The sequence below is a fragment of the Puma concolor genome, chromosome D4 (genome assembly GCF_028749965.1).
Source record: "Puma concolor isolate L17-30 chromosome D4, mPumCon1.1.hap2, whole genome shotgun sequence".
Taxonomy (NCBI): Eukaryota; Metazoa; Chordata; class Mammalia; order Carnivora; family Felidae; genus Puma; species Puma concolor.
The window spans coordinates 58365033-58388423 of NC_141679.1; the positions used below are offsets into that span (position 1 = coordinate 58365033).

General features: G+C 43.1%; 2 protein-coding genes across 2 annotated transcripts; both read right to left on the minus strand.

Annotated features, from left to right (window-relative positions):
• Positions 1–10811: 10811 nt before the first annotated feature.
• Positions 10812–11768, minus strand: LOC147574906 (olfactory receptor 13C7-like). Its single transcript, XM_086684698.1, has one exon. The coding sequence runs from the start codon at positions 11766–11768 to the stop codon at positions 10815–10817; it is 954 nt and encodes a 317-aa protein (XP_086540824.1). The 3' UTR covers positions 10812–10814.
• Positions 11769–17361: 5593 nt separating this feature from the next.
• LOC112851190 (olfactory receptor 13C7-like) lies at positions 17362–18372 on the minus strand. The gene has a single exon (XM_025914739.2). It carries the CDS (start codon positions 18316–18318, stop codon positions 17362–17364), a length of 957 nt encoding a protein of 318 aa, XP_025770524.1. The 5' UTR covers positions 18319–18372.
• Between the last annotated feature and the right edge of the window lie 5019 nt (positions 18373–23391).

Here is a 23391-nt window from a genome sequence, read left to right on the forward strand (position 1 = left end):
TAGATGATCACATTAAATGAGACTGAAAAGTTTCAGCGGCTTCCTGCCATCTAGGTTTTTCTAATCCAGGAAGAAGATATTTGTGTGGCCCTCAGTCTTTGCAATACCACTGAAACTACTTCATGTCTTCCCTTTTCAAGTCCCAACCTTTTTGAAAAATCAAGTGAGAAGCTGGAAATGTTACTGTGCTAACGAAAGGTTGAGTATTACTCTGATAAGAACTCTCACTTACCTTTATCAGGAACCTACTGAAAAAGGGTCCCTACAGCTTGGGAATAGTGCATGGGCCAGAAATAGCAACACTATTTTGAAAGGCTCAGGCTGAGATGTCCACCTCTGATTTGAAGAAGGGATGAAAACCATTCATCCCATCTGTCTTGATTCTGTGCTTTAGGCACAATCTCCAAAGGAACAACCAGTACATGCAGAAGGCGATTTGAAATCAGTGCTGTAATTGGGACTATTGTGTTCCCTGAAGTGATTAAAAGTTTGGAAATGGAATCATACAAAGTCAGAAAACTTTTTATACTTCTGGGAAAATGTCCCCAGGATCTAATTATGCTGAAAGCACTCTAGGAAAACTTCTTTTTCTCTTCCCTTTGTTCCTGCTAGAACTTTCCATTCTTAGGCCACTGAAGAATATCAAGGGAAGCATTTCCATGTCCTACTTGAATGTCTACAAACTTCAAAGTGCTTAAAATTCTTGAAAAGAGCAGCTGGAGAGGTATGAATTATTTATAAACAGCCTATGTTTGTGGCATTAAGGAACCAGCAGCTGCAGGCGTAATGCTTCTGTATCAAGTGCTCAAGGGCATGGCTTTGGACACTTGGGGGGGAACTTCCACCTAGAGCCCTAAGGAGACTTCAGGAAAGAGGAGATTTCTGGCCAGGCCTTGAACAATGAGGGAGAATTTACACATGAAGAGACAGGAAAGGGGTGGTGGGAAAAGGAAAACCATCTTGGGGACAGAGCTTGGCACAGGTCTTGGGCTTGAGTATTTCTTCCATAGCTTCAAAAAGTCATTTGTTTGGAAAGCATCATGGAACAAGAGATATGGAACACAGTCCAGGGAAGTTGTGCCTGGGTGGTTCAGTTAGTTAAGCATCCAATTCTTGATTTTGGCTCAAGTCACAATCTCACAGTTCATGAGTTTTAGCCCTGTGTAGGGCTCTGTGCTGACAGCCCAGAGCCTGCTTGGGATTCTCTCTCCCTCTCTCTCTGCCCCTCCCCCAACTTCTCTCTCTCTCTCTCTCTCTCTCTCTCTCTCTCAAAATAAATAAATAAATAAATAAACTTAAAAAAAAAGAAAAAGAACAAAGTCCAGGGAAAACATTCTAGGTCTTCTATGTGGGTAGAGTCTGGCTGCAGCCTCTAAGATGGCCCTCATTGATTCTTGCCTACTGATATTCATGGCATTGTGTAATTCCCTTCCCTTAGTGACTTGATTCTAACCAAAAGACTACACTGTCTTTCTGGGTTTAATGAAGCAAAATGTCAAATTGGAGAGGCCTGTGTGGCAAGGAACTGAGGGCAGGAACTGAGGCAAGGAACTGTGTGGCAGACAGTGTACAACTGAGATCCTCAGACCAACTACCTTCAAGTTACATGACCAACAATCACGTAGGTGAGCTTGTAAATAAAACTCTTCCCTCTTCCCCAATGAAACCACCAGAAGAGATCCCAGCCATTGTCAACATCTTCATTATAGTTTTGTGAAAGACCCTGAAACGAAAGATCCAGCTAATCAGTGCTCAGATTCTTGCCTTACAAAAACTATGAAACAATACATGTGTGTTCCTCTAAACTAGTAAGTTTTGTAGTAATTTGTTTTGCAACAATAAATAAATAACAATAAATAAATAAATGGATTCATGGAGTGAGCTGTGAGGAAGAAGCGAGGGAAAGGAAGAGGTGACACATCTAGAAGAGGTGACACATCCCAGTGAAAGGGAACCTCCTGTTTTCCCAAAAGGCTATCTCATTGTCTCATTGCCAGAGGACATTAGTGATCAGAAGGATTTTCCTCATTCTGGACCAAAACTTGCCTATCACCCTCCTTCTCACTTAGCTCTTGGGGGTTGAACAGGACATGGTTGCTTCCTCTTGTGTATCATCCTTTCAGAAGTAAGAAGACCATAAATCATTGTAGACATGTTCAGTAGCACTGAATACATGAGCCTGAAGTAAGCACAGTATTCCTTCCACAGTGATTTTACAAGTAGCATACAGTAACTAAACAGTAACTAAATAAATATATGGTGAAACCATGACTCAAAGCCATCCTGCAAATCAGTCCCTATCATCAGATCACATGGCGCAAGGAATCTCGGGCCCTCAAATGACCTTGTGACAGGGGCTTTTCACTATGATTTAGAGCAAAGTAACAGTAATAAATGCAGTAACAAGCCACCAATAGAATACACCTTCCTGTTGTGTTGAAGCTTCTAGGAAATTCTTTACACAAATTTGTGCCTTGCCAATAGCAGTCGTGACAACAAATCCATACATTTACGCAGACTGATAGAAAGCTGTTCACTTTTGGGGAGTAAATTTTACTTACAGTGAGATATATACACCTTGAGTGTATGATCCAGTGAGTTTTGACAGATGTGCACACTATGTAGCCCAAATCCAATCAAATTAGAGAATATTTCCACCACTGTAATGAGTTTTCTTATGCCCCTTCCCAGTCAGTCCCCAATACCACCATGCCCAGAGCAATTTCCATTGTTTTAATACTTTTCACCTTTTTAGAAACATCATATTAATAGAATCATGCAGTAACTATTCTTTGCCTAAGTCTTTATTCAGAATGTTTTTAAGGTTTATCCATGTTGTTAAATGATTTAGTGGTTTGTCCTTTTTTTTTTTATTGCTGAGTAGTACTCCATTATATGGATATCCCAGTTTGTTTACCCCTTGTCCTTGCTGAAGAACATCTGGGCTGTTTTCCAGTTTTGGCTGTTATGAATGAAGTCATTATTAACATTCTCATACAAGTCTTTTTGTGGACATGTATTTCAACTTCTCTTGACTAAATACCTGAGAATGGGATTGCTGGGTCATAGCATAGGTATATACACTTAGTTTTATAAGAAACAGATCTTTTGCCAAAGTACACCATTTTACACTCCTATCAGTAATGTACAAGAGTTCTCAGTGCATCACATTCTCATCAGTGTTCGGTGTTGTCAATCTTTAAAATTTTAGCCAACCTCTCAGTTAAGTGTCTGGCTTCGGCGCAGGTCATAATCTTGCGGTTCATGGGTTTGAGCCCTGTGTCAGTCTCTGAGCTGTCAGCACAGCACAGCACAGCTTGTTAATAAATATACATTAAAAAATTAAAAATTTTAGCCAAACTGATTGATGTGTAGTGGTCTCATTGTGATTTTTCTTTGCATTTTCCTGATAACTAATGATATCGAGCACTTGATCACTTGCCCATTGGTCCTTCATATAGCTTTGTCAATTATCTGTTCAAGTATTTTGCTCATTATATACTTTGTTGTTGTGTTTAAAAATAATGGTTTGTAGGAGTCCTTATGTATGTTATTTTTTAATTATTTTTTAATGTTTATTTATTTTTGAGAGAGAGAGAGAGACAGAATGTGAGCAGGGGAGGGACAGAGAGAGATGAAGACACAGAATCCGAAGCAGACTCCAGGCTCTGAGCTGTCAGCACAGAACCCAATGCGGGGCTCAAACTCACAGACTGTGAGATCATGACCTGAGCCGAAGTCAGATGTTTAACCTATTAGGCCACCCAGGCGCTCCCCTTATATATTTTAGATACGAGTCTTTGTCAGATGTGTGTATTGTGAATATTCTCTCAGTGTGTGTGGCTTCCATATTCATTTTCTTAATAGTGTCTTCTGCTGAGCACATGTTTCAAATTTTGATGTATTCTATAATTTTTCTTTTTTGGTTACTCTTTTCCATATCTTATCAAAGAAAATTTTGCTTACCCCCAGTCACAAAGATATTTTTCAATGTTTTATATAAAAAGGTTTATAGTTTTAGCTTTTATGTTTAGGTCTATATTCCATAGTGAATTAATTTTTTATTTTTGTGTCTAGTTCTATCAATTACTGAGAAACAGATATGAAAATCTCCCATTCTGACTATGGACCTATCTATCCCTTTAATTATGTCCATATTTTGTTTTATATTATTTTGAGGTTTTTTACTAGGTGAAATACATTTATGATTTTTATGTTTTCCTGATTTATACCTTGTCATGATGAAATGTCTCTTTTTATGGTAATATGCTTTATTCAAGTCTACCTTATCTGATACTTATATACCCTCCAGCTAACCGTTTGATATATTTTTCCATACTTTTCTTTTCAACCTAGATGTGTCTGTATATTTAAAATGCTTCTTTTATGGGGCGCCTGGGTGGCGCAGTCAGTTAAGCCTCTGACTTCAGCCAGGTCACGATCTCGCGGTCCGTGAGTTCGAGCCCCGCGTCAGGCTCTGGGCTGATGGCTCAGAGCCTGGAGCCTGTTTCCGATTCTGTGTCTCCCTCTCTCTCTGCCCCTCCCCCGTTCATGCTCTGTCTCTCTCTGCCCCCCAAAAAATAAACGTTGAAAAAAAAATTAAAAAAAAAATAAAATGCTTCTTTTAGACAGAATTAAGTTGTCTTTCTTTTTTACCCAGTCTGATAGTCTCTGTATTTTAATTAGTATGTTTAATCTATTTCTATTTAATGTAATCATTGATTAGTTGGGTTTAGATTTACTATTTTGTTATTGTTTTCCATTTATCTCATCTATTTTTTGTTCCTCTTTTATTCCTTTCCTGAAATCTCTTGGGTTAACTGAATAGTTCTTAGAACTAATTCCATTTTAATTCATCTATTGAATTTTTGGCTTTATCTCTTTTCTAGTGGTTACTTTAGGGATTACTGTATATATCTGAATATTTTAGTCGTCTCAAAATTATTACTCAAACAAGAATAGATAAATCAGTCAGAAAAACAAATTAATAAATCAACTGCAGTGCCAGACTACTTCCGCCAGAATATTCTAGGTACTTGCTACTCAAGGTGTAGTCTAAGACCAGTAGTGACATCACTTGAGATCTTGTTAGAACTACAAAATCTCTAGTCGCACTCTGGATTTACTGAACTATAATCTGCATTTCAACAAAATCCCCAGATGATTCATATTAACATCAAAATTTGGGAAGCACTGTCATCAGTAATTAACTGACATTCTGAGGTAACACAGAGCACATATTAGACCCATCAGACTCCTTATTTGATGATGTCCGTCACTTCTTGGAATCGATCACACCATGATCATCTTTGGTCAACTTGGGTAGTTTTGTTTGGTCCTGTGGTGAGTACTACTCTCCGATTGGCCACAACCACACAAGTCTTTTGTTGTACTATCAGCTGCTTGGCTTTCTGTATTATTCTAAAACCTGATACTTACCTAGCCCCCTCTAAATGGAAAATGCACAATGCCTTTGCTCCATGCAATGCCACATTTATTTAATTAATTAATTAATTAATTTATTTATTTTCTGTTAAATTCTTTCTTCTAACTCCACAGCTATGTTGTGTTTGCACTGGAATACCTTCTGGACTGAAATGATAGCTCTCTTGAAAGCCAGACAACCTGATTCAGAATCTCTGTGATATATGGTCCTACTGTTGGATACATAGTAGTCAGAGGTTGAGTTTCCTAGTTAATAGATTATGGATTCAAAGTATGAATTTTAGTGGGACACAGATATTTAGTCCATAGCAGCCCTCATTGGGTAAAAGCAGCCCTATCTCCTCCTGATTACTAGGATCAGTTATATGTAACTAGGAGTGACTCTTTGCCTTGCCTTCTGGTCTCTTGGCATAAGAAGCCCAACATGACTGGGGGATAGCCATAGCTTTAAGTTTAGTAGATATAACAGAATAGAAAGTCCAGATATTAATCCTTACGTTTATGGTCAATTGATTTTCAACAAAGGTGCCAAGGCAATCCAATGGGGGGAAAGACAGTCTTTTCAATAAATGGTCTGCAACAATTAGATATTCACACGTAAAAAATAAATGAAACCCTTTCTTCACACCATACAAAAAGTTAACTCAAAATGGATCACAGACCTGAATGTAAAACTTAAAAGTATACAACCTGTGGGGTGCCTGGGTGGCTCAGTCGATTGAGCATCCGACTTTGGTTTCATCTCAGGTCATGATCCCAGGGTTGTGAGATTGAGCCTTGCATCAGGCTCCACGCTGAGTGTGGAGCTGGCTTAGGATTCCCTCTCCTTCCATCTGTCCCTCTCTCCCACTCGTGCACTCTCTCTTTCTCTTAAAAAAAAAAAAAAGCTATACAACTTCCAGAAGGAAACATGGAATAAAATCTTTGTAACCTTGGATTAAGTAAAGAGTTCTTAAATAAGACATCAAAATTTATTTTTAAAAATTGATTATTGTACTACAGAATTAAAAACTTTTGTTTTTCAAATGACACCATAAAAATGAAAAGACAAAAAAGACTGAAATATTTGTAATTTGTATATATGATAAAGTACTTATATTCAGGTTACATAAAAAACTCTTATGTGTGGCTCAATAATGAGAAGATAAACAGCCCAATTTAAAATATCTTCACTAAAGAGGTACGTGAATGGCTAATAAGCACATGAAAAGATGTGCAACATTAGTAGCCACCAGGGAAATGCAAATTAAAACTACAGTGAGCTACTACTACACATCTACTATAAGAGCTACATTGAAAATACTAATAACACCAAGTGTTGGTGAGGATGTAGAGAAACTGGCAATGTTGTACACTGTGGGAATTTAAAATGATACAGCCACTTTGGAAAACAAGCTAGCAGTTTCTTAGAGTTAAACTTATTTGTACCATTCAACCCACCAATTCCACACCAAGTTGTGTACGTGAATGTTCATAGTAGCATTATTCATGATAGCCCCAAACTGGAAAAATCCAAATGTCCATCAATGAATGAATAGATAAACACAAGATGTCAGATCCATGTAATTCTAGTCTGTGATACAAAGGAGACTACTAATGCATGTTATAACTAGATGAGCCTCAAAAACATGCTAAATGAAAGATGCCAGACTATATATTGTATATATATGCAATAAAGATGCCAGACTATAAAAGACTATATATTGTATTGCTCCATTTATCTGAAATTTCTAGAAAAGGCAAATCTTTCTAGAAATGAGTAGATTAGTAGTTACTGGGACTGGAGTTGGGGATTGATTTACTACAAATGGGCATGCGAGAACTTTTTGAAATGATGTAAATGTTCTAAAATTGGTTGGTAGTGATAATTGCACAATGTATAGATTTATCAAAAATCATTGAACATGACTTACAATGGGTGAATCTTATGGTAGGGAAGTTACACCTCTATTAAGTGCTACAAATGTTTAATGAGACTCTTTCTGTGTCCTCTGGTGGAAGCAACACTTCTCTGGGAACTAGGACACTTATACCTACAAAGCCTAATGTTACAGTGACTGAAAGTAAAAATTCCCCCCGTAGCTAACTGGGGTTACTCTTATCCCTGTCATCAGGGATACTCTTGCTAACACCCATGATTCCTAGACCATGTATTTTGCCTTTTGGGGGCACAGAACCATAAAACAGCCATTCATTTAGGATCCATATACCCCATTCTTGAAGAATATTATCACCAGGCTGGTGCCTTAGCAGTGCTTTCAAAAGGCCATTATGTCATTCCCTCAGACAAGTTATTTCTGGATGGTGCAGTATATGGAAGGATCAGTGGATCTCATAATCACTATCTCACAATGACACCAACTTTGCTAAATGAGCCTTGGACCAATGAAATATTACACAGGATAAGTCAAACCCTCTGTGAGTTGTCAGATGGTGATGTTAGCTAATGCCCTTCAGAGAGAAAAGGTAACCCATAGTCAGAAGAGGTGTTGATTTTAATCAAGATGAATCACCGCACTTTCAGAATGGAAATGGCCTAATGTAATCAGCTTACTGCCAAGTGGCTGAATAGTCTCTTCGAATGAGGGTTGGTCTCTGTTGCTGAGAGTTTGAACAATTAGCTGCTGAAGTAGCTACATCAGCCTTTGTGAGTGAGTCCCTGTTGTTTAGCAAATAACCTCCTGCAATCATGGCTACTCTGTTCATTGTACCAGTGATAGAGGTGGAATGACATCAGTTCCCTGAGTCATTCTGTTTGGTTGTTGAGCCTAGTGGAGAAGATGGAGGCTCTGAAGATGCTCCTAGTACATGAGCAGCTAAGGAGATGAGAGAAACCAGACTCAGCTTCAAATACTGAAATAAAAACTGCTGTAAGACAGAGTGGGACTTTCCCACCAGTGGATGGAAACACAGATCCCAGGAAATTCACAGGTGGAGATCACTTGAGATTTAGTACTCCCCCTTCATTGTGTGGAAGAATATACCTGAGATTCTTCAAGAGCAGAGAATACACTCTTGGTCTCTCAGCTCTATGTGGCTGGTCAGGGATTTAAACCTAAACATTTTATATTACATCAACCTCTGGGCATGTTCCACATTTACAGGTGATGGGATCCACAGAGAGCAAAGCCACTGTAGCAGAAAGGGAGTACTGATTACAAGAAGCAGTGCATATTGAGTTCACAACAGTTGTCTCAAAACTGAATTCTTTAAGACTTCTGTGCATTATAGCCTAGCACTCCATTTGCACAAGGCACATGATAGAGAATATCTACTTTATACATTAGTAATCATATTAGATATGACTTTTATTGCCCTCTTTCGAAGAAAGTAACTTAATCTAGATTATTCAAAAATACAATCTAATATAGAGGAGTGTCCTTTAGAAACAAAAGGGCAGGAATACAGGCTAGGCCTAGGAAAAATTGGAAACTGAGAACTGGGAACATAGGAGGAAGCCCTCAATCATCGGTTCTTTGGCTGTTCTTTCTTTTCTCTTTGCAGACTTGTTTTCTCTTTACCACCCCAGTACACGTGGGTGAACACAATTACCCCAAAACTCCCAAGTTTGTATGTTATGGATTCAGTGACTCATTTCTTGGGTATTAACAACAATCCCCAAAATCTGGCAGAAAGAATCTGGTTGGTCGAGGTAGGGTCAGTGTTGCACAGCTCAGACATGCATAACTTACCTGTGTGGATAAGGAAGAAAGGTGACAGAGGAAATGCCCAGAGAAATGAGATTCTTGACTCCTAAGCTAGAAAGCCAAACAAAAAAGCACTATAATAATATATCAGAAATGATTCAGTTAACTGTGGAATTGAAATGTCTTCATGTCATAAGCCTTCCTCAGAGGAGTTATTTAACATATTTCATTAATAATAAAAATGTTCATTTATTGAGAGGATATTCTTTGTTAGCCCTTGTGTATCACATGTATATATATTAAATTAAAATGAAATATATTTATTTTTTATTAATATAATTTTATTGTCAAATTGGCTTACATACAACACTCAGTGCTCATCCCAACAAGTGCCCTCCTCAATGCCCATCACCCATTCTCCCTCTCCCCACCCCCTACTAAGTGAAATATATTTAATCCCCACAACAATTCCATGGGGTTGGCTTCATTATGTCCATTTTACAAATTAAAAAACTAAGAGTCTATAAGATTAAGTAGCTTTTTAAAAATGTATCTGAAGTTACACAGGCAGGGGCACCTCCACATCAGTCAGGCTCCAAAGTCCATGCTCTTAACCACAAGAGTAATTACCAGTGGATTTGTAGCATTGGTGCCAGTGTCCAGTCCAAATCCTGAAGAGACAGAGGAAATTGAGTTTGACCATTAGAGTCTGGATGGTTGCAAACATTAATTCCAGGAAAATAAAGGGACTCAGAATATAAACTTTGCATTGCAGTAATAATGAACTGAAGAGTGCTAGAAATTTTATTCTTGGCCTGCAGTGTCTGGAGTTTGATTAGTGTTGACACGAAATCCTCTTTCACAAATTTGGGTAGGAATAGATGTGCTTTATGTACAATAAAAGAAGATGGAGCCAAAATAAGCTCTAGGATATTAAGCAGGAAATAATTAAACAGGAAGCACTCTGGGCCCCCTGCAGGGTTAAATGGTATCATTTGGGATGTCTTGGTGTTGGTAATTTTGCAAAATGGCAGGTTGGTTTTCAGTTTGGACACCAATTAAGAAGTGACTTTTCGGGGCGCCTGGGTGGCGCAGTCGGTTAAGCGTCCGACTTCAGCCAGGTCACGATCTCGCGGTCCGCGAGTTTGAGCCCCGCGTCGGGCTCTGGGCTGATGGCTCAGAGCCTGGAGCCTGTTTCTGATTCTGTGTCTCCCTCTCTCTCTGCCCCTCCCCCGTTCATGCTCTGTCTCTCTCTGTCCCAAAAATAAATAAACGTTGAAAAAAAAAAAAAAAATTTAAAAAAAAAAAAAAAAAGAAGTGACTTTTCCTCACTGCCATACCCCTCCCCCCCTTGCATAGTAGAGCAGAAAACAACATAATGGGCACAAATTGCAGCTGGTCAGCACATGAACAAGGAAAGTATGTTTTTCTTACAAAGTTTTCCATTTTTATTTATTTTTTTCATAACAAAAATAAAATATAAGAGTCACTTATCCTTGTTTCTAGGTGATGTAGCACAGTCCTCTCCCCTCTTCATTCCAAAGATTTGATGTTCATTGTCAATCACTCAGGAAAGTCCCATCCTGATGTGCATTGTTTGGGCAGTTTTGTGATGAGACTGGTGTGTAGGACCATCGAACAAATCTATGCTTATGAAGCAGTCATTTCCTAGGAGATCTGTGTGCACAGAGCCACAAGGTATGCTGCTGGCCCCTACTCTCACTAGGCAAAGCATTTCTGACTCACCAGAGACTTCACAGCGACCTTCACATGCTTGTTTCTGAGACTGTAGATGATGGGGTTGAGCATGGGAGTCAGCACTCCATAGAAGAGGGATATAAGCTTGTCTGAAAGGTCCTGCTTGTCTGACCCCAGGGGGTCCTTGGATTTGGGCTTTGCGTACATGAAAAGAATGGTCCCATAGAAGATGACCACCACAGTGAGGTGGGCAGAGCAGGTGGAGAAGGCCTTTTTCCTCCCCTCAGCTGAAGGGATCCTCAGGATGGTAGCAATGATGAAGACATAAGAGCCAGAGATGAACAGAACTGGGACCCCCAGGAAGATCACATTGGCCACCCCCATACTGATCACATTGATGGAGATGTCAGCACAGGCCAACTTCAGCACAGCCAGGATCTCACAGGTGAAGTGGTTGATGACATTGTCCCCACAGAAGGGTAATTGTACTGCAAGAGAGATCTGCACCAAGGAGTTGGCTCCACCAGCCACCCAGGAGCTGATAGCCATGGGCACATAGACAGCCTTGCTCATGACCACAGGGTACCTCAGGGGGTTACAAATGGCCACATAGCGATCAAATGCCATCATGCCCAGAAGCACACACTCTGTGGCTCCCATGGCAAAGGAGAGGAACATCTGCATGGCACAGCCTGAGAAGGAGATGGTTTTCTTGGGAGTGAGGAAGCCGTCCAGGACTAGAGGAACTGAAGAGGTTGTGTAGCAGATGTCCAGGAAGGAGAGGTTCCCCAGGAAGAAGTACATGGGCGTGTGCAGGCGGGAGTCAAGGATGGTCACCAGGATGAGGACCCCATTGCCCAGCAGGATCACCAGGTACATCAACAGGATGAACACAAAAAACATTTTCTCAAGCTTTGGCTGATCTGACAGCCCCAGCAAGACAAATCCCGCTACAACAGATTGGTTGCCCACTTCCATTTTAAATTCTCTCTTCTACCCTCAGGAAAACTGAGGACAGCAAGCACATGTTTATGGGGATCAATATGTGGGGATTTAAATGACAACTTATAATTAAATTTATCCTTTGGCATGCCAACTTATAATAGTAACATTGAAATTACAAAAATCATTGTCCACTGAAGTTACCTTAAAAGTCAGGATATGTCAAATCAAAAGCAGGAAGAGCAGACCCTGGAAACTTAATATAATCATGATATATGATAGAATTTTAGACAGATCAATAGTGTTGACATACTTGAAGGAAGGGTCTACATGGGAACCATAAAAGAGGAACCCTGAAGTTGTACTGTAAGGCATGGGTCCAGACCACTGATTGGCTCTTCTGGCCAGCCCTCCCTGCCTGTAATTGTCCCTGCAGTGTCCTTAGGGGCTTCCGGCTGTCATACTCAGTGGTGATAATCACTGACATCACTTCACTTACTCTAATCCTGTGCTTATACAATAATTTTCTGACAATAATTTGAGGACTACGGAGAGGATGTGATGAGCAGAGGCCAGGAACATTAGAATCTGCGTAGCATTTATATTTGTTACTTGATGCCTAGTTTATACTTCATTTCTCATGAGTTTGGTTGATCTTCCTTCATTGCACTGTCAATAGGGACTCTCTGGCTAATAGTTCATGGAGACCCTACCAAAAGCACTTCTACATTCCCCCTCTCTAACCATGGCCTTTGTCCACAGCATTGCAGTTTCCCTTAGTCTGTTCCAGCCCCCAGTGCTAGGGAGCAGGGGTAGAATCCAAGGACAAATGTCCTTCATGCCTCCCAGTGTGAGCATCTGTGACTCTATAAGCAAGCTCTATGCTTTTGGAGCTGTTTTATAAGTCACAACTCCTCACTCAGACCCTTTTATATCTGAGTTGACCATTAAAACCACTGCAATACCACAATGATGTTTTCTCTCCCATAGAAGAGCAGACAGTCCTACCCAGCCTTGCAGAGGGGTCACCCCAAAGAGGCATTGCACATAGGATGTGCTCCAGTCATGTAGACCAGTTAATCCAATATATTAGAGAAAACCTCAAACCTTGGCTTCTCATGTTAAACGTGAAGAAACAGAAGCTTACAAGTGCTCCCTCATTTGTGCCAGAGCAGGTCTACTGAGGAGCCAAGGACCCACTATGAAATCCTGATCATCCTCGCTTTCCCTGGGACACTCATGAAAAATAGAGATGTCACACCTTTCTCTAAGATATCTGCCTTGTAACAGAGCTTGGGTAGGGGGCTGTCCCTGGGCTTCACATGTTGCATCTTTGACTATTACCCTGTTGCTGCTAGTCTGAAGCTGTCCTCATGCAATTATCAGAGGACATTAACTATGGGCACTGAAAATACTTGGAAAAAAGAGATCTGTTTTTAGAGATATTAGTACTATTGGCTGCAGAATCTGAAGCTTGGCAGAAATGTCAAAAATTAACTGGTTTGCCTCTTTCCCCTTGATTGTATGAATGTCTATGAAATGCAATTTTCGGGGTGCCTGGGTGGTGCAGTTGGTTAAGCGTCCGACTTCAGCCAGGTCACGATCTCGCGGTCCGTGAGTTCGAGCCCTGCGTCAGGCTCTGGGCTGATGGCTCAGAGCCTGGAGCCTGTTTCCGATTCTGTGTCTCCCTCTCTCTCTGCCCCTCCGCCGTTCATGCTCTGTCTCTCTCTGTCCCAAAAATAAATAAACGTTGAAAAAAAAAATTAAAAAAAAAAAAAAAAGAAATGCAGTTTTCCCATTTCTGCTTTGAACACCCTGAGCTATGTGAGTGCATGGCTCCCATTCCTTTGTGAAACAGCCTTGATTGTTGGAAAGTTTTCCCTTACATTGAACAGAACTTCCTTCTTCTAATGTTGTCCCCATACCTTACCTCCTACTGCCCCCCACTGGCCTAAACTCCCAGGACATGCCTGCTCCCTTCCCCTATAAAAGCCCTTCAGAGACATGGGAGCTGTGAGCTGGTCCCTACTCACAACTATCTTTTCTCTTCTCCCACCTACTTGGAGAAGTTTTGGCTACAGAGAGAGCTCAGTATACATCCAGTATGAGGATGAGGCCATGGTGGGGTCAGGAGCTTACCTAGACAGGAGGTTTCATGGCAGGGAGGATGCTGGAAGGCTCCTGGCTTTGGAGGTGATAGCTTCAACTGCCCACCTTGACCATCCCCTGTCTAGCTCTATCTGTTGAGGCTGTGCCTGGAAATGTGCAGCAAATTCTGTTTAGCTATCTTGGAGCTAAGCAGTCCCTTCAAATTTCACAGAAGGTAAAGAAAATTCAGGGTTGGCCATAGCCAAAGGGGCTCTAGCTGCTCCCTTTGCTGGCCTTCTCCATGTCTGGTGAGATAATAGCAGGAAGGACACCTCAAGTTGCTGCTTCCCAGTGGCCCTGCAGTCATGCCCAACCTGCGTGGTCGGGGCAGACATACTCTGCTCTCTGCCCCTTGCCCTCTCTCTATAGGTTCCGTCAAAGAACCACGGAGGAATTTAGAGTTCTGGTTGTTTGGGGGCAGTTTTAATCCCAGAAGCAATTTAAAGTTTGGTGGAGGCCTCACAGGAGTTTAGAGCCTGTGTCCCATGAACTCAATTATATACATTGTAGACAACACTATGTAAATCTTAACTCTCACTACAAAGAAATGTTCCTTAGATTAGAAATTCCCATCCTGTCCTTGCTGACCTTCCTGGAAGTAGAGGAGATAACTAAGGTCTGACTATGCTTTTACCACAATGGTATCTGTTAGAGGGGGCTCTGCACTTGTCTTTGCAGGACTAAGTGTCCAAACAAGAGATGAAAGCTTGCCTAGACCCTCTCAGACACACTGGGCATCCACATGCTCCAGTAGCTGACCTTCGCTGCAGTCACCCAGCACTCTTCCTGGGCTGATCAGCTCTAGCCCTTGCCCTCAAAGACAGGAAACATGTACCACAAGCCAGCACCAGGCGCTAGAAATGATAAGGATGGCACCTCTGATCTCCAGAAACTTCCAGTGACAGCTACAGTTTGAGAGATGATTGCCAAGTGCCCCTAAGCTGTATGGGAGGCCAGAACAGGCAAAAGTCAGAAGAAGGAGATCAGAGAAGCTTAGGTCCCAACTAGGAAGCAATTCTTCCTGCCCCCCTGCCATACTATAGTATAGCAGGGAATAAGGATTGTGGATTGAAGCAGAGGACATGAGGGCAGAAGAGAGCTCTAGGGTTGGTGAGAAAACAGCAGAGTCTACCCTTAGAAGCAGCTCTGGAGTCACAGGCCAGGCAGCTAACTAGCATTTTGCTAAGAGCTTCTGTTTAGTTGGAAATCTTTGGTGACAAGAAACAAGAGAACCCTTCAGGTCACCTCAACTGGAGTCCAGGAGGTGAGAATCAGGCAATATGGAACGTGGCCATGCCTGCTTGGCAGGGCCTGAGAACAGGAATTTTCCCATATAAGTGGACAAGAGGGAAGGCAGGGAGGAGGTAAGGAGCCTTGGATTATGGCCTAATCTCTATCAAAAGCAACTGACAAAGACTGGTCTTAAAAGAGAAGGAGGGTGATTTGCTAATAAAAGACCCTGGGAACCAATTTTTCCTTGAGAAGAAGATGGAAGTTGGTATCAGTTTGTTTTATACTTTTGTCACCCACGCAGGCATCATGTAGTCATCACGGTCCACGTTATCACAGGGGAAATGCACAAAGATCTCATTATAGAGTGTGGGTTCGGCTCCTCTCCACCAATGCTTTTGTCATTTTCATAAAGACTGAAGAAAAGAAGTCCTGGAGCCCCCTGGTTGGGGACCTCTATGACCCACAGACCACTGCAGGCTTCTGGCTGGAGACTAGCATGTTGGGACTTTCTCTTAAGGAAAGGTTTCAGCCCTCTGAGCCCTCACTTGAGACCCTCTATATAAGTCTACCAGCCACAGGGCACATCTCTGAGTCCAAGGAGTGCAGGGGGACAAGAGAAAGTTAAAAGGTAGGTGGGGAGAGACATCTGCGTATCTTCTTTAGTACCTGCATGCCAATTACATTTTTAGGCACTGCAGACAAATACATTGGGAACTAGAGGGTCCACCTTAAGACTGCTCCCAACCTTGGCACTCTTACTTTTGGAGGTCTCGACCCACATCATGTCAAAATGCACCTGTATCCCATTTTATGTGTAATTTTGTGGTAAATTTGAAGTTATTTTTCTACTTCTGTTATTAGAATTACTTGGCATACAAGTGACTCAATTTACAATTCTATGGTTTCTCAACAGTTAGCATAAAAACTCTGGAGTGTTTGTAAAGCTAAGGTAACTAACTACATACACATTGTTTTAAAATAAGATTCATGAATACAGTACATTCATTTATCCATTACTGAGGTTAACATAATATTCCCTTTTTTGGGCACACAAATAAACAATTAAGTTTTTAAAGGATTTCTGTTTGTTTGTCTTGTAGTTAAGAGCCAACAGGTTTTCCAGCCCTCAAACGTCTTTGTACTTAGAAAACACCCCATAAGGCCCGACTACTGCACCCTCATGCCCGAAGGGTAAAACAGCTCTGCTGACTCTCTGGTTAGGAGTAAAGACATTTGGGGGCACCTGGGTGGCTCAGTCAGTCGAGCGACTGACTTTGGCTCAGGTCATGATCTCACGGTTTGGGAGTTCAAGCCCCACGTCGGGCTCTGTGCTAACAGCTCAGAGCCTGGAGCCTGCTTTGGAGTCTGTGTCTCCCTCTCTCTCTCTCTCTGCCCCTCCCCCACTCATGCTCTGTCTCTCTCTGTCTCAGAAATAAACATAAAAAAAATTTAAAAAAAAGGAGTAAAGACATTTGTACAGTAAGTACAAATTAAGATCTGTTTATAGAATAAAAAGTAAGGAATTTAACTTAGCAAATCATTTTCGGGGAATAATTCTTTTCCTTGAACAAATGGAATTTGCCAAGTTACTTTCCTCAGGAGCCAGGGTGCAGGAGACACCTGGGAACACAGGCCCATCACACACAACTCATGCACCAGTACTGAGATTTGATAATTGTTTTCTGTTGTGGGTAAGCTTTCCCAGGAAGTTGACTCTGGTGGGGAGATTTTCATGCAGGATGTTGACTGGAGAGTGCTCCTAAGATCAATACCTGTGGGGTGGAAGTGAAGGAAGCAGGACAGTGCAGAGGAAGAACTTGAACTGCCACGTAACTCTCATGGGCCAAGGGCAAGCCAGTGCAGCAACTAACTGAATGTTGTTTGCCACCAGTACTCCCAGTGGCTGGGGTAACAGGAGCCAAAGCCCCTAAGGGAGAGAGAGGCGGGGTCTGGGCAGTACACTCGCCACACCACCCACTATACACTCTTAACCAGTACTTCTCAAGGCTTAACATGCACATGAATCTCCTGAGGGATCTTGTTAACATGTAGATTCCAATTCAGTTAAGTCTGGAATGGGTCCCTTCCCATTCCATGTCTAATAAGCTCCCAGGTGCTGCTAACACTGCTGCTCCATGGACCAGACTATGAGCAGCATGCCTCTGAATTCAATTTGCCCTTCACCTAGCCACTTTGCATTGAATTTCTCAAGTGAATCAGAGTGTGTGGGTCATGACATATCCCAGCATCACTGGGTGAAGCGTTTCTGAGCCACCAGGTACCTCACCGCAGTCTTAACATCCTTGTTCCTCAGACTATAGATGATGGGGTTGAGCATAGGAGTTAAAAGTCCATAGAAGAGGGATATAAGCTTGTCTGAAAGGTCCTGCTTGTCTGCCCCCAGGGGGTCCTTGGATTTGGGCTTCCCATACATGAAGAGGATGGTTCCGTAGAAGACGACCACGACTGTGAGGTGGGCAGAGCAGGTGGAGAAGGCCTTTTTCCTCCCTTCAGCTGAGGGGATCCTCAGGATGGTGGTGAGGATGAAGATGTAGGAGACAAAGATGAACAGAACTGGGACCCCCAGGAAGATCACATTGGCCACCCCCATACTGATCACATTGATGGAGATGTCAGCACAGGCCAACTTCAGGACAGCCAGGATCTCACAGATGAAGTGGTTGATGACATTGTCCCCACAGAAGGGTAATTGTACTGCAAGAGAGATCTGCACCAAGGAGTTGGCTCCACCAGCCACCCAGGAGCTGATAGCCATGGGCACATAGACAGCCTTGCTCATGACCACAGGGTACCTCAGGGGGTTACAAATGGCCACATAGCGATCAAATGCCATCATGCCCAGAAGCACACACTCTGTGGCTCCCATGGCAAAGGAGAGGAACATCTGCATGGCACAGCCTGAGAAGGAGATGGTTTTCTTGGGAGTGAGGAAGCCGTCCAGGACTAGAGGAACTGAAGAGGTTGTGTAGCAGATGTCCAAGAAGGAGAGGTTCCCCAGGAAGAAGTACATGGGCGTGTGCAGGCGGGAGTCAAGGATGGTCACCAGGATGAGGACCCCATTGCCCAGCAGGATCACCAGATACATAGACAGGATGAGCACAAAGAACGTTTTCTCTAGTTTTGGATGGGCAGAGAGGCCAAGCAAAACAAATTCTGTCACAGCAGATTGGTTGGATGCTTCCATTTCAAACTCTCTCCTTTATCCCTAAAAATACTGAAGGCAGAAATTCTTGTTGGTTTTTTGATGGCTTGCTTGAGTCACTACATGGGGATCACAGCATCATGTCCCTAAAATTATAAACAAACTTTATATATGGGATTCAACTACAAAACCAAGTAATCTCAAGTAAGGCTGTGTAGCAGTCAAAAGCATCTAGAGCAGAACTTGGAAATCTAATGAAACTTAATGAAATAAAAAAGACATTTTGATATTAATATACCTAAAGCAAAAATTGTGTGTCTGCATATGCTGTGTGTCTTCCACACTTTCCAGGGAAACAGGAGCCTCTGACTAATTCTGTCTCTCTCATACAATTGGGACCACAAGCTATCCCAGCTCAGCGACAGAGGCCATTGAGTCATATTGCCCATTCCTCTGGCTCCAGTTCTTCTTTGCCCAGTAAATTTCTAATATAATTGGACTCCCAATACAAACAGTTTTATAGGAAGAGAATGTGCTGGCTTGCAAACATAAAGTTACTTATATTTGTAACCGTTTTATTTCTTATACAGTATGTGGTTTACACTTCAGTATCTTCTGAGTTTAGTTGGTATGAATCAATTTGTCTGATCCTGGCCCTCTTCTCTGAATAATCTGACCCAATTGAATTTCTGGAACCTATAACATGGAGCACTCACCAAAATCTCCCGTAACCACAGCTCACCTGTCTGCACCTCCGTGGCTCTGGACCTTGGGCCCAAGGAATATAATCATAGCTGACAGAGCCCATTCATAATACACACCCCCAGCCTAGGTTGAGTGGGGTCTTGAGTCATGTGCCATCCAGTGCCATTGAGATGCTTTGGAGACATCATCACATGTAAATCTACTCAGCTTCCCAGAATATTCAGTGCCACACTGTAGATCATCACAATTTTTCTGCCAAAGAGATTAGGAACACCAGATGTGATCAGGCCCTGTAGCAGAGTGCCTAAAACAGCATGGAGTGACCTGACTGCTGGTTAAAAATACAGATTGCTGAGTCCTACATTTGCAGATGATCTTGGAGATCAATTTTTTGTTTGCATAGTTTTTAAATAAATGTTTCTCATATATTTCTGATCCACACCAGTCTTGGGAATCACTGACCTCTAAAGGTGGGGAGGGGTGCCTGAGGGGCTCAGTCAGTTAAGCGCCCGACTCACAGTTTGTGAGTTCAAGCCTTGCGTCAGGCTCTGTGCTGACAGTTCAAAGCCTGGAGCCTGCTTCGGATTCTGTGTGTGTCTCTCTCTCTGCCCCTCCTCCTCTCACACTCTGGCTCTCTCTCAAAAATAAACAGATATTAAAAAAATTTTTTTAAGGTGGGGAAACTGAGGTCTGGAGAGAGGTTTGTGACTTGCACATGGCCCCAAAGAAAGGGTACTTTCTTCTAATTGGTAATGATACAGTGTCCAAAAGAAATTATCTCGGGATATGTGGAATGAAGAGAAAGAGAATCATTTTTAGAGAAAAGCTCTTTTAGTACCAGGAAGTGCAGAATTTGAAGCTTGGCAGAACCTTCAGATATTAAACCAATCCAGTCCCCTTCCCTAACCCACCTGTTACAGTGATCCTCTCCTCAGGAAGTAATTTCTCTGCCTCTGCAGAACATTTGAACAACATGGGGGCTCGCATCCTCCCATATTATTGTCAATATATATCAACATATTGTTGATTGCTTTTTTTCTAACTTCTTCCTTCCTCCATGGGCCCAAAGACTCCTCTGGGCTCATGCAAAACAGACCTGCTCCCTTGTCATAGCAGCAGCCTTCAGAGCTTTAGAAATAATTGTCTTGTCCCCCAGCCCAGTTTTTCCCTCCCTGCCTCACCCTGCACTCTCTTTTCAGCCTCTTTTCTTCCCTCCCAACTGGTGAGGAGCTGGCCATAAACATCGCCTGGAACTTACCCAGCGTGGGGTGACATCTAGGCTGGGCCTGTCGCTCACAGGAAGAGAAGCCACTGGAGGGGGGAGGCTGCCAGTTTATAGGAGCAAGGCGAAATGACTGTTTCTGTTGTCATCTGTCCATCTGGATGCTACCAAGCCATAACCAAGGAGGCCATACAGGCCTTATCTCTCAGAGCTGCTCCAGCAACAGGTAGATGCACATTTGTAACATGGGCACATACTCTTTAACTATTGTCTGACTTCCTGGTGTCTCTAAATGACCCTAGGTATAGAGGGGTCCAAAGTACAGCCACAGGTCAAAGCCCATAGAAGCTGCAGCTACTCACGGTGCCTTTGCCAGACCTTGGGGCTTAGTAAGAGAACGAGACAAAGGTTAACTGTCGAGGATGAGGCTTGGCCAGGAACCTCAGCCCAGGCAAGGCTGCACCCCAGGGTGAGTTGGTGAGCCATGCAGCTACTAGACCCAACATCTTCTTCTCTGGGCTCCACACTTTCTCCAGGGGGCCCCATGATGACTCTCTCAGGAATTAATTCTGGGTGGCTTTGGGGCCAGGCCCTATCCCAGAAGCAATTTAAAGTTTGGTGAGAGGCTCAGAATTTAGACTTCAATCCCATAGACCCAATTAGGCAATGTTGTGAAGTCTACCCAATGCTGCCCTCTCACTACGAGGAAGTCTCAGCTTAGAACATCCTCTGGCCAGGTAATCAGAGTTCCCCTGGGTTTTGATCACGATAATCGGTTCAAGATGGTTCTGACATTGTCCCCAGAGAGCCTAGAAGGAAAAAGAACTGGGCCTCAGTGGTTCAAATATTCCTGGGAACTTTGGGCCAGATAGATTCCCTGCCCATCAGCCATCTCCCCCCCTCCATTCCATGACCCAGCGTTCTCTCTCTCTCTCTCTCTCTCACTCGTTCTCACTAACCTGCCCACCACTCTGAACAATCGCCATGACCATGTCAAGTACCAAAATGCCAAGTACCAGAGAGCAGGAGCGGGGGACATGATGACCAGAAATGGGCCTTTGCCTTCAGAGAATGGCAGGCACTGCAGGAATATCTAGAGAGCAAGGCATGGCTGACAGGGCCACAGAGTTTTCCAGGAGGCTGTGCACAGGAGGAGCGCGCAGAACTAGCCCAGGATGAAGATAACAGGGATGGGGGAGAGAGGGACAGAAGGAGACATTCAGAAGGAAGAAATGGTGGGATTTAGAGACAGATCTGGGGTGAGAGGTGCAGGAGAGAGAAGAACCAACAGCGGCTAAAATACCGGATGATTACGGAGGAGAGGTTGTCCGGGCTGGTAGGGGTAGGGTGGCTGCAGGGTTGTTTCTGACGTTTCATGCTACGGTTTTGGTATATCTTTAGTGCCCAGCTCATTGGTTACTAGAAATAAGGATATGACAAAGAAACCGTGTCTGTGACTGAGGAGTTTATGGCCTGTTGGATTTGTTATATTTGAGATAATGGTGAGATGTCGATATTAATGAGTTACCGTTAATTTATAATTTTTCTAAATCTCGTCTTACCTAAGGTTCCCCAGGATCCTTTAGGTAGGTATGAGGGATACTTGGATGTGAGCAGGTAGAGGAACCCTCCATCTCTGGGCCAGAGCACCTTGTATTCGTGATGTCTGACATCTTTGCCCTCTGCTCTCTAAGTGCTAGGAGCCTTTCCTCCTTCACTCTTGGCTTCCTCAGGGTGAGGGGATGTTTCAGAGTTTGTGGGGGAACAGCGGTGCAGGCAGGCCTCGTGGTCGGACAGGTGTTGGAATGTCAACCTGAGTGGCTCCCGCTGGCCCCTCTGTGGCAGAGCTCTGTGTCCCCCAACTCCAGGGGCTCTGCCACACTGGGGACTCCGATGTGCCTCACGGACTCCAGCTGGGACTAAATACCCCCTACTCTCTTCCCTCTGGCTCGACTTGAGCTACCACAAGCCTGGCTTCCCACAGCCTTCTCTGTGTTACTGTGGTTTCTCCTTCCTCTCTTTCCTTCCTTATACCAGCTGCTATGTCCTGGTGTTTGAGTTTAAGCTCCTGAGAGACAGATCTAAGGGGTTTGGTTAGTCATCAGGCAGCATAGGCCATCACGGAGTTCACATGTTAACTGCCCCTAAGACAGGTGTCTGCCTAGTCTAGTCAGGTGAGTCCTGGGGCCATGGTGCTTCACGGTACAGAGCATGGAAACAACGTAAGAGGAAGGAGAACATAGGTGTAACCAGTAAGTGAGGCTTCCTGGAAGGAAGCAGCGAATCAGGCAAATGCTGTTTGGATAATCCAGCATTCAGACTTCAGAAATTACACACTTGTGTCTCCACTTAGTGCTCGCTGCATGGAGTGGTCTCCTCTCCCTGAAGAGGCAAAGCTTTGGTCCTCTCATGGAGACAGGTTCTCCCTCCGCCTCCCCCCTTTACCATCTTCAGAGAAGTTCTGTTTCTCCGACCTTATACCACTCGACTCCAATCCCAGTTTTATCTCAAAACGGTGGTGGTTCTTTTCTGCCTTCACAGGGAATGTGCTAGAATGATTCCTGACAATCTCAAAGTGTTCTGGGCAAGGTTGAAAAGTTTTGGCTGGGGATCTGGTCACAGATCTAGTGAATTCCATGGGATGTCGTGTCCACATTTGTCCTCGGGAAGCCACAATTAACAGATGCCTCTCTAGGAAATGCTGGGGCTACTGGGGTTCAGTCTACCCCTTTGGTCAGCTCCACTCATTTTTGGCAAGCTCACGTTTACACACACACACAAACGCATGGAATAAGGATATTTCTGACACACAAAGCTTTGTCTTGGCCAGCTAAAACTCAAATATCCCCTGGCTGGTCTGTCTGGGGCTTCCCTAGGCAGTGAGGAGAAATGAAGAGAAACATTTTCAGAACCACTTCAAATCGCAATCACACACTGAGTTAGTAAGAAATCTAGCCCAGTGCTACTCAAGTGTGATTACAGGCAGCACTGGCATCACCTGGGAACTTGTTAATAATGCAGATTCCTGGGCGCCTCCTTGGACCTACAGAATCAATCTCTGGTGGTGGGTCCACATGTGTGCCTCTGTTTGTGTATGTGTATGTATTTTCCTAATCTCTCTTTTTTTAATTTTTTAATATTCATTTATTTTTGAGAGAGAGAGAGAGAGAGAGAGAGTGAGTGAGGGA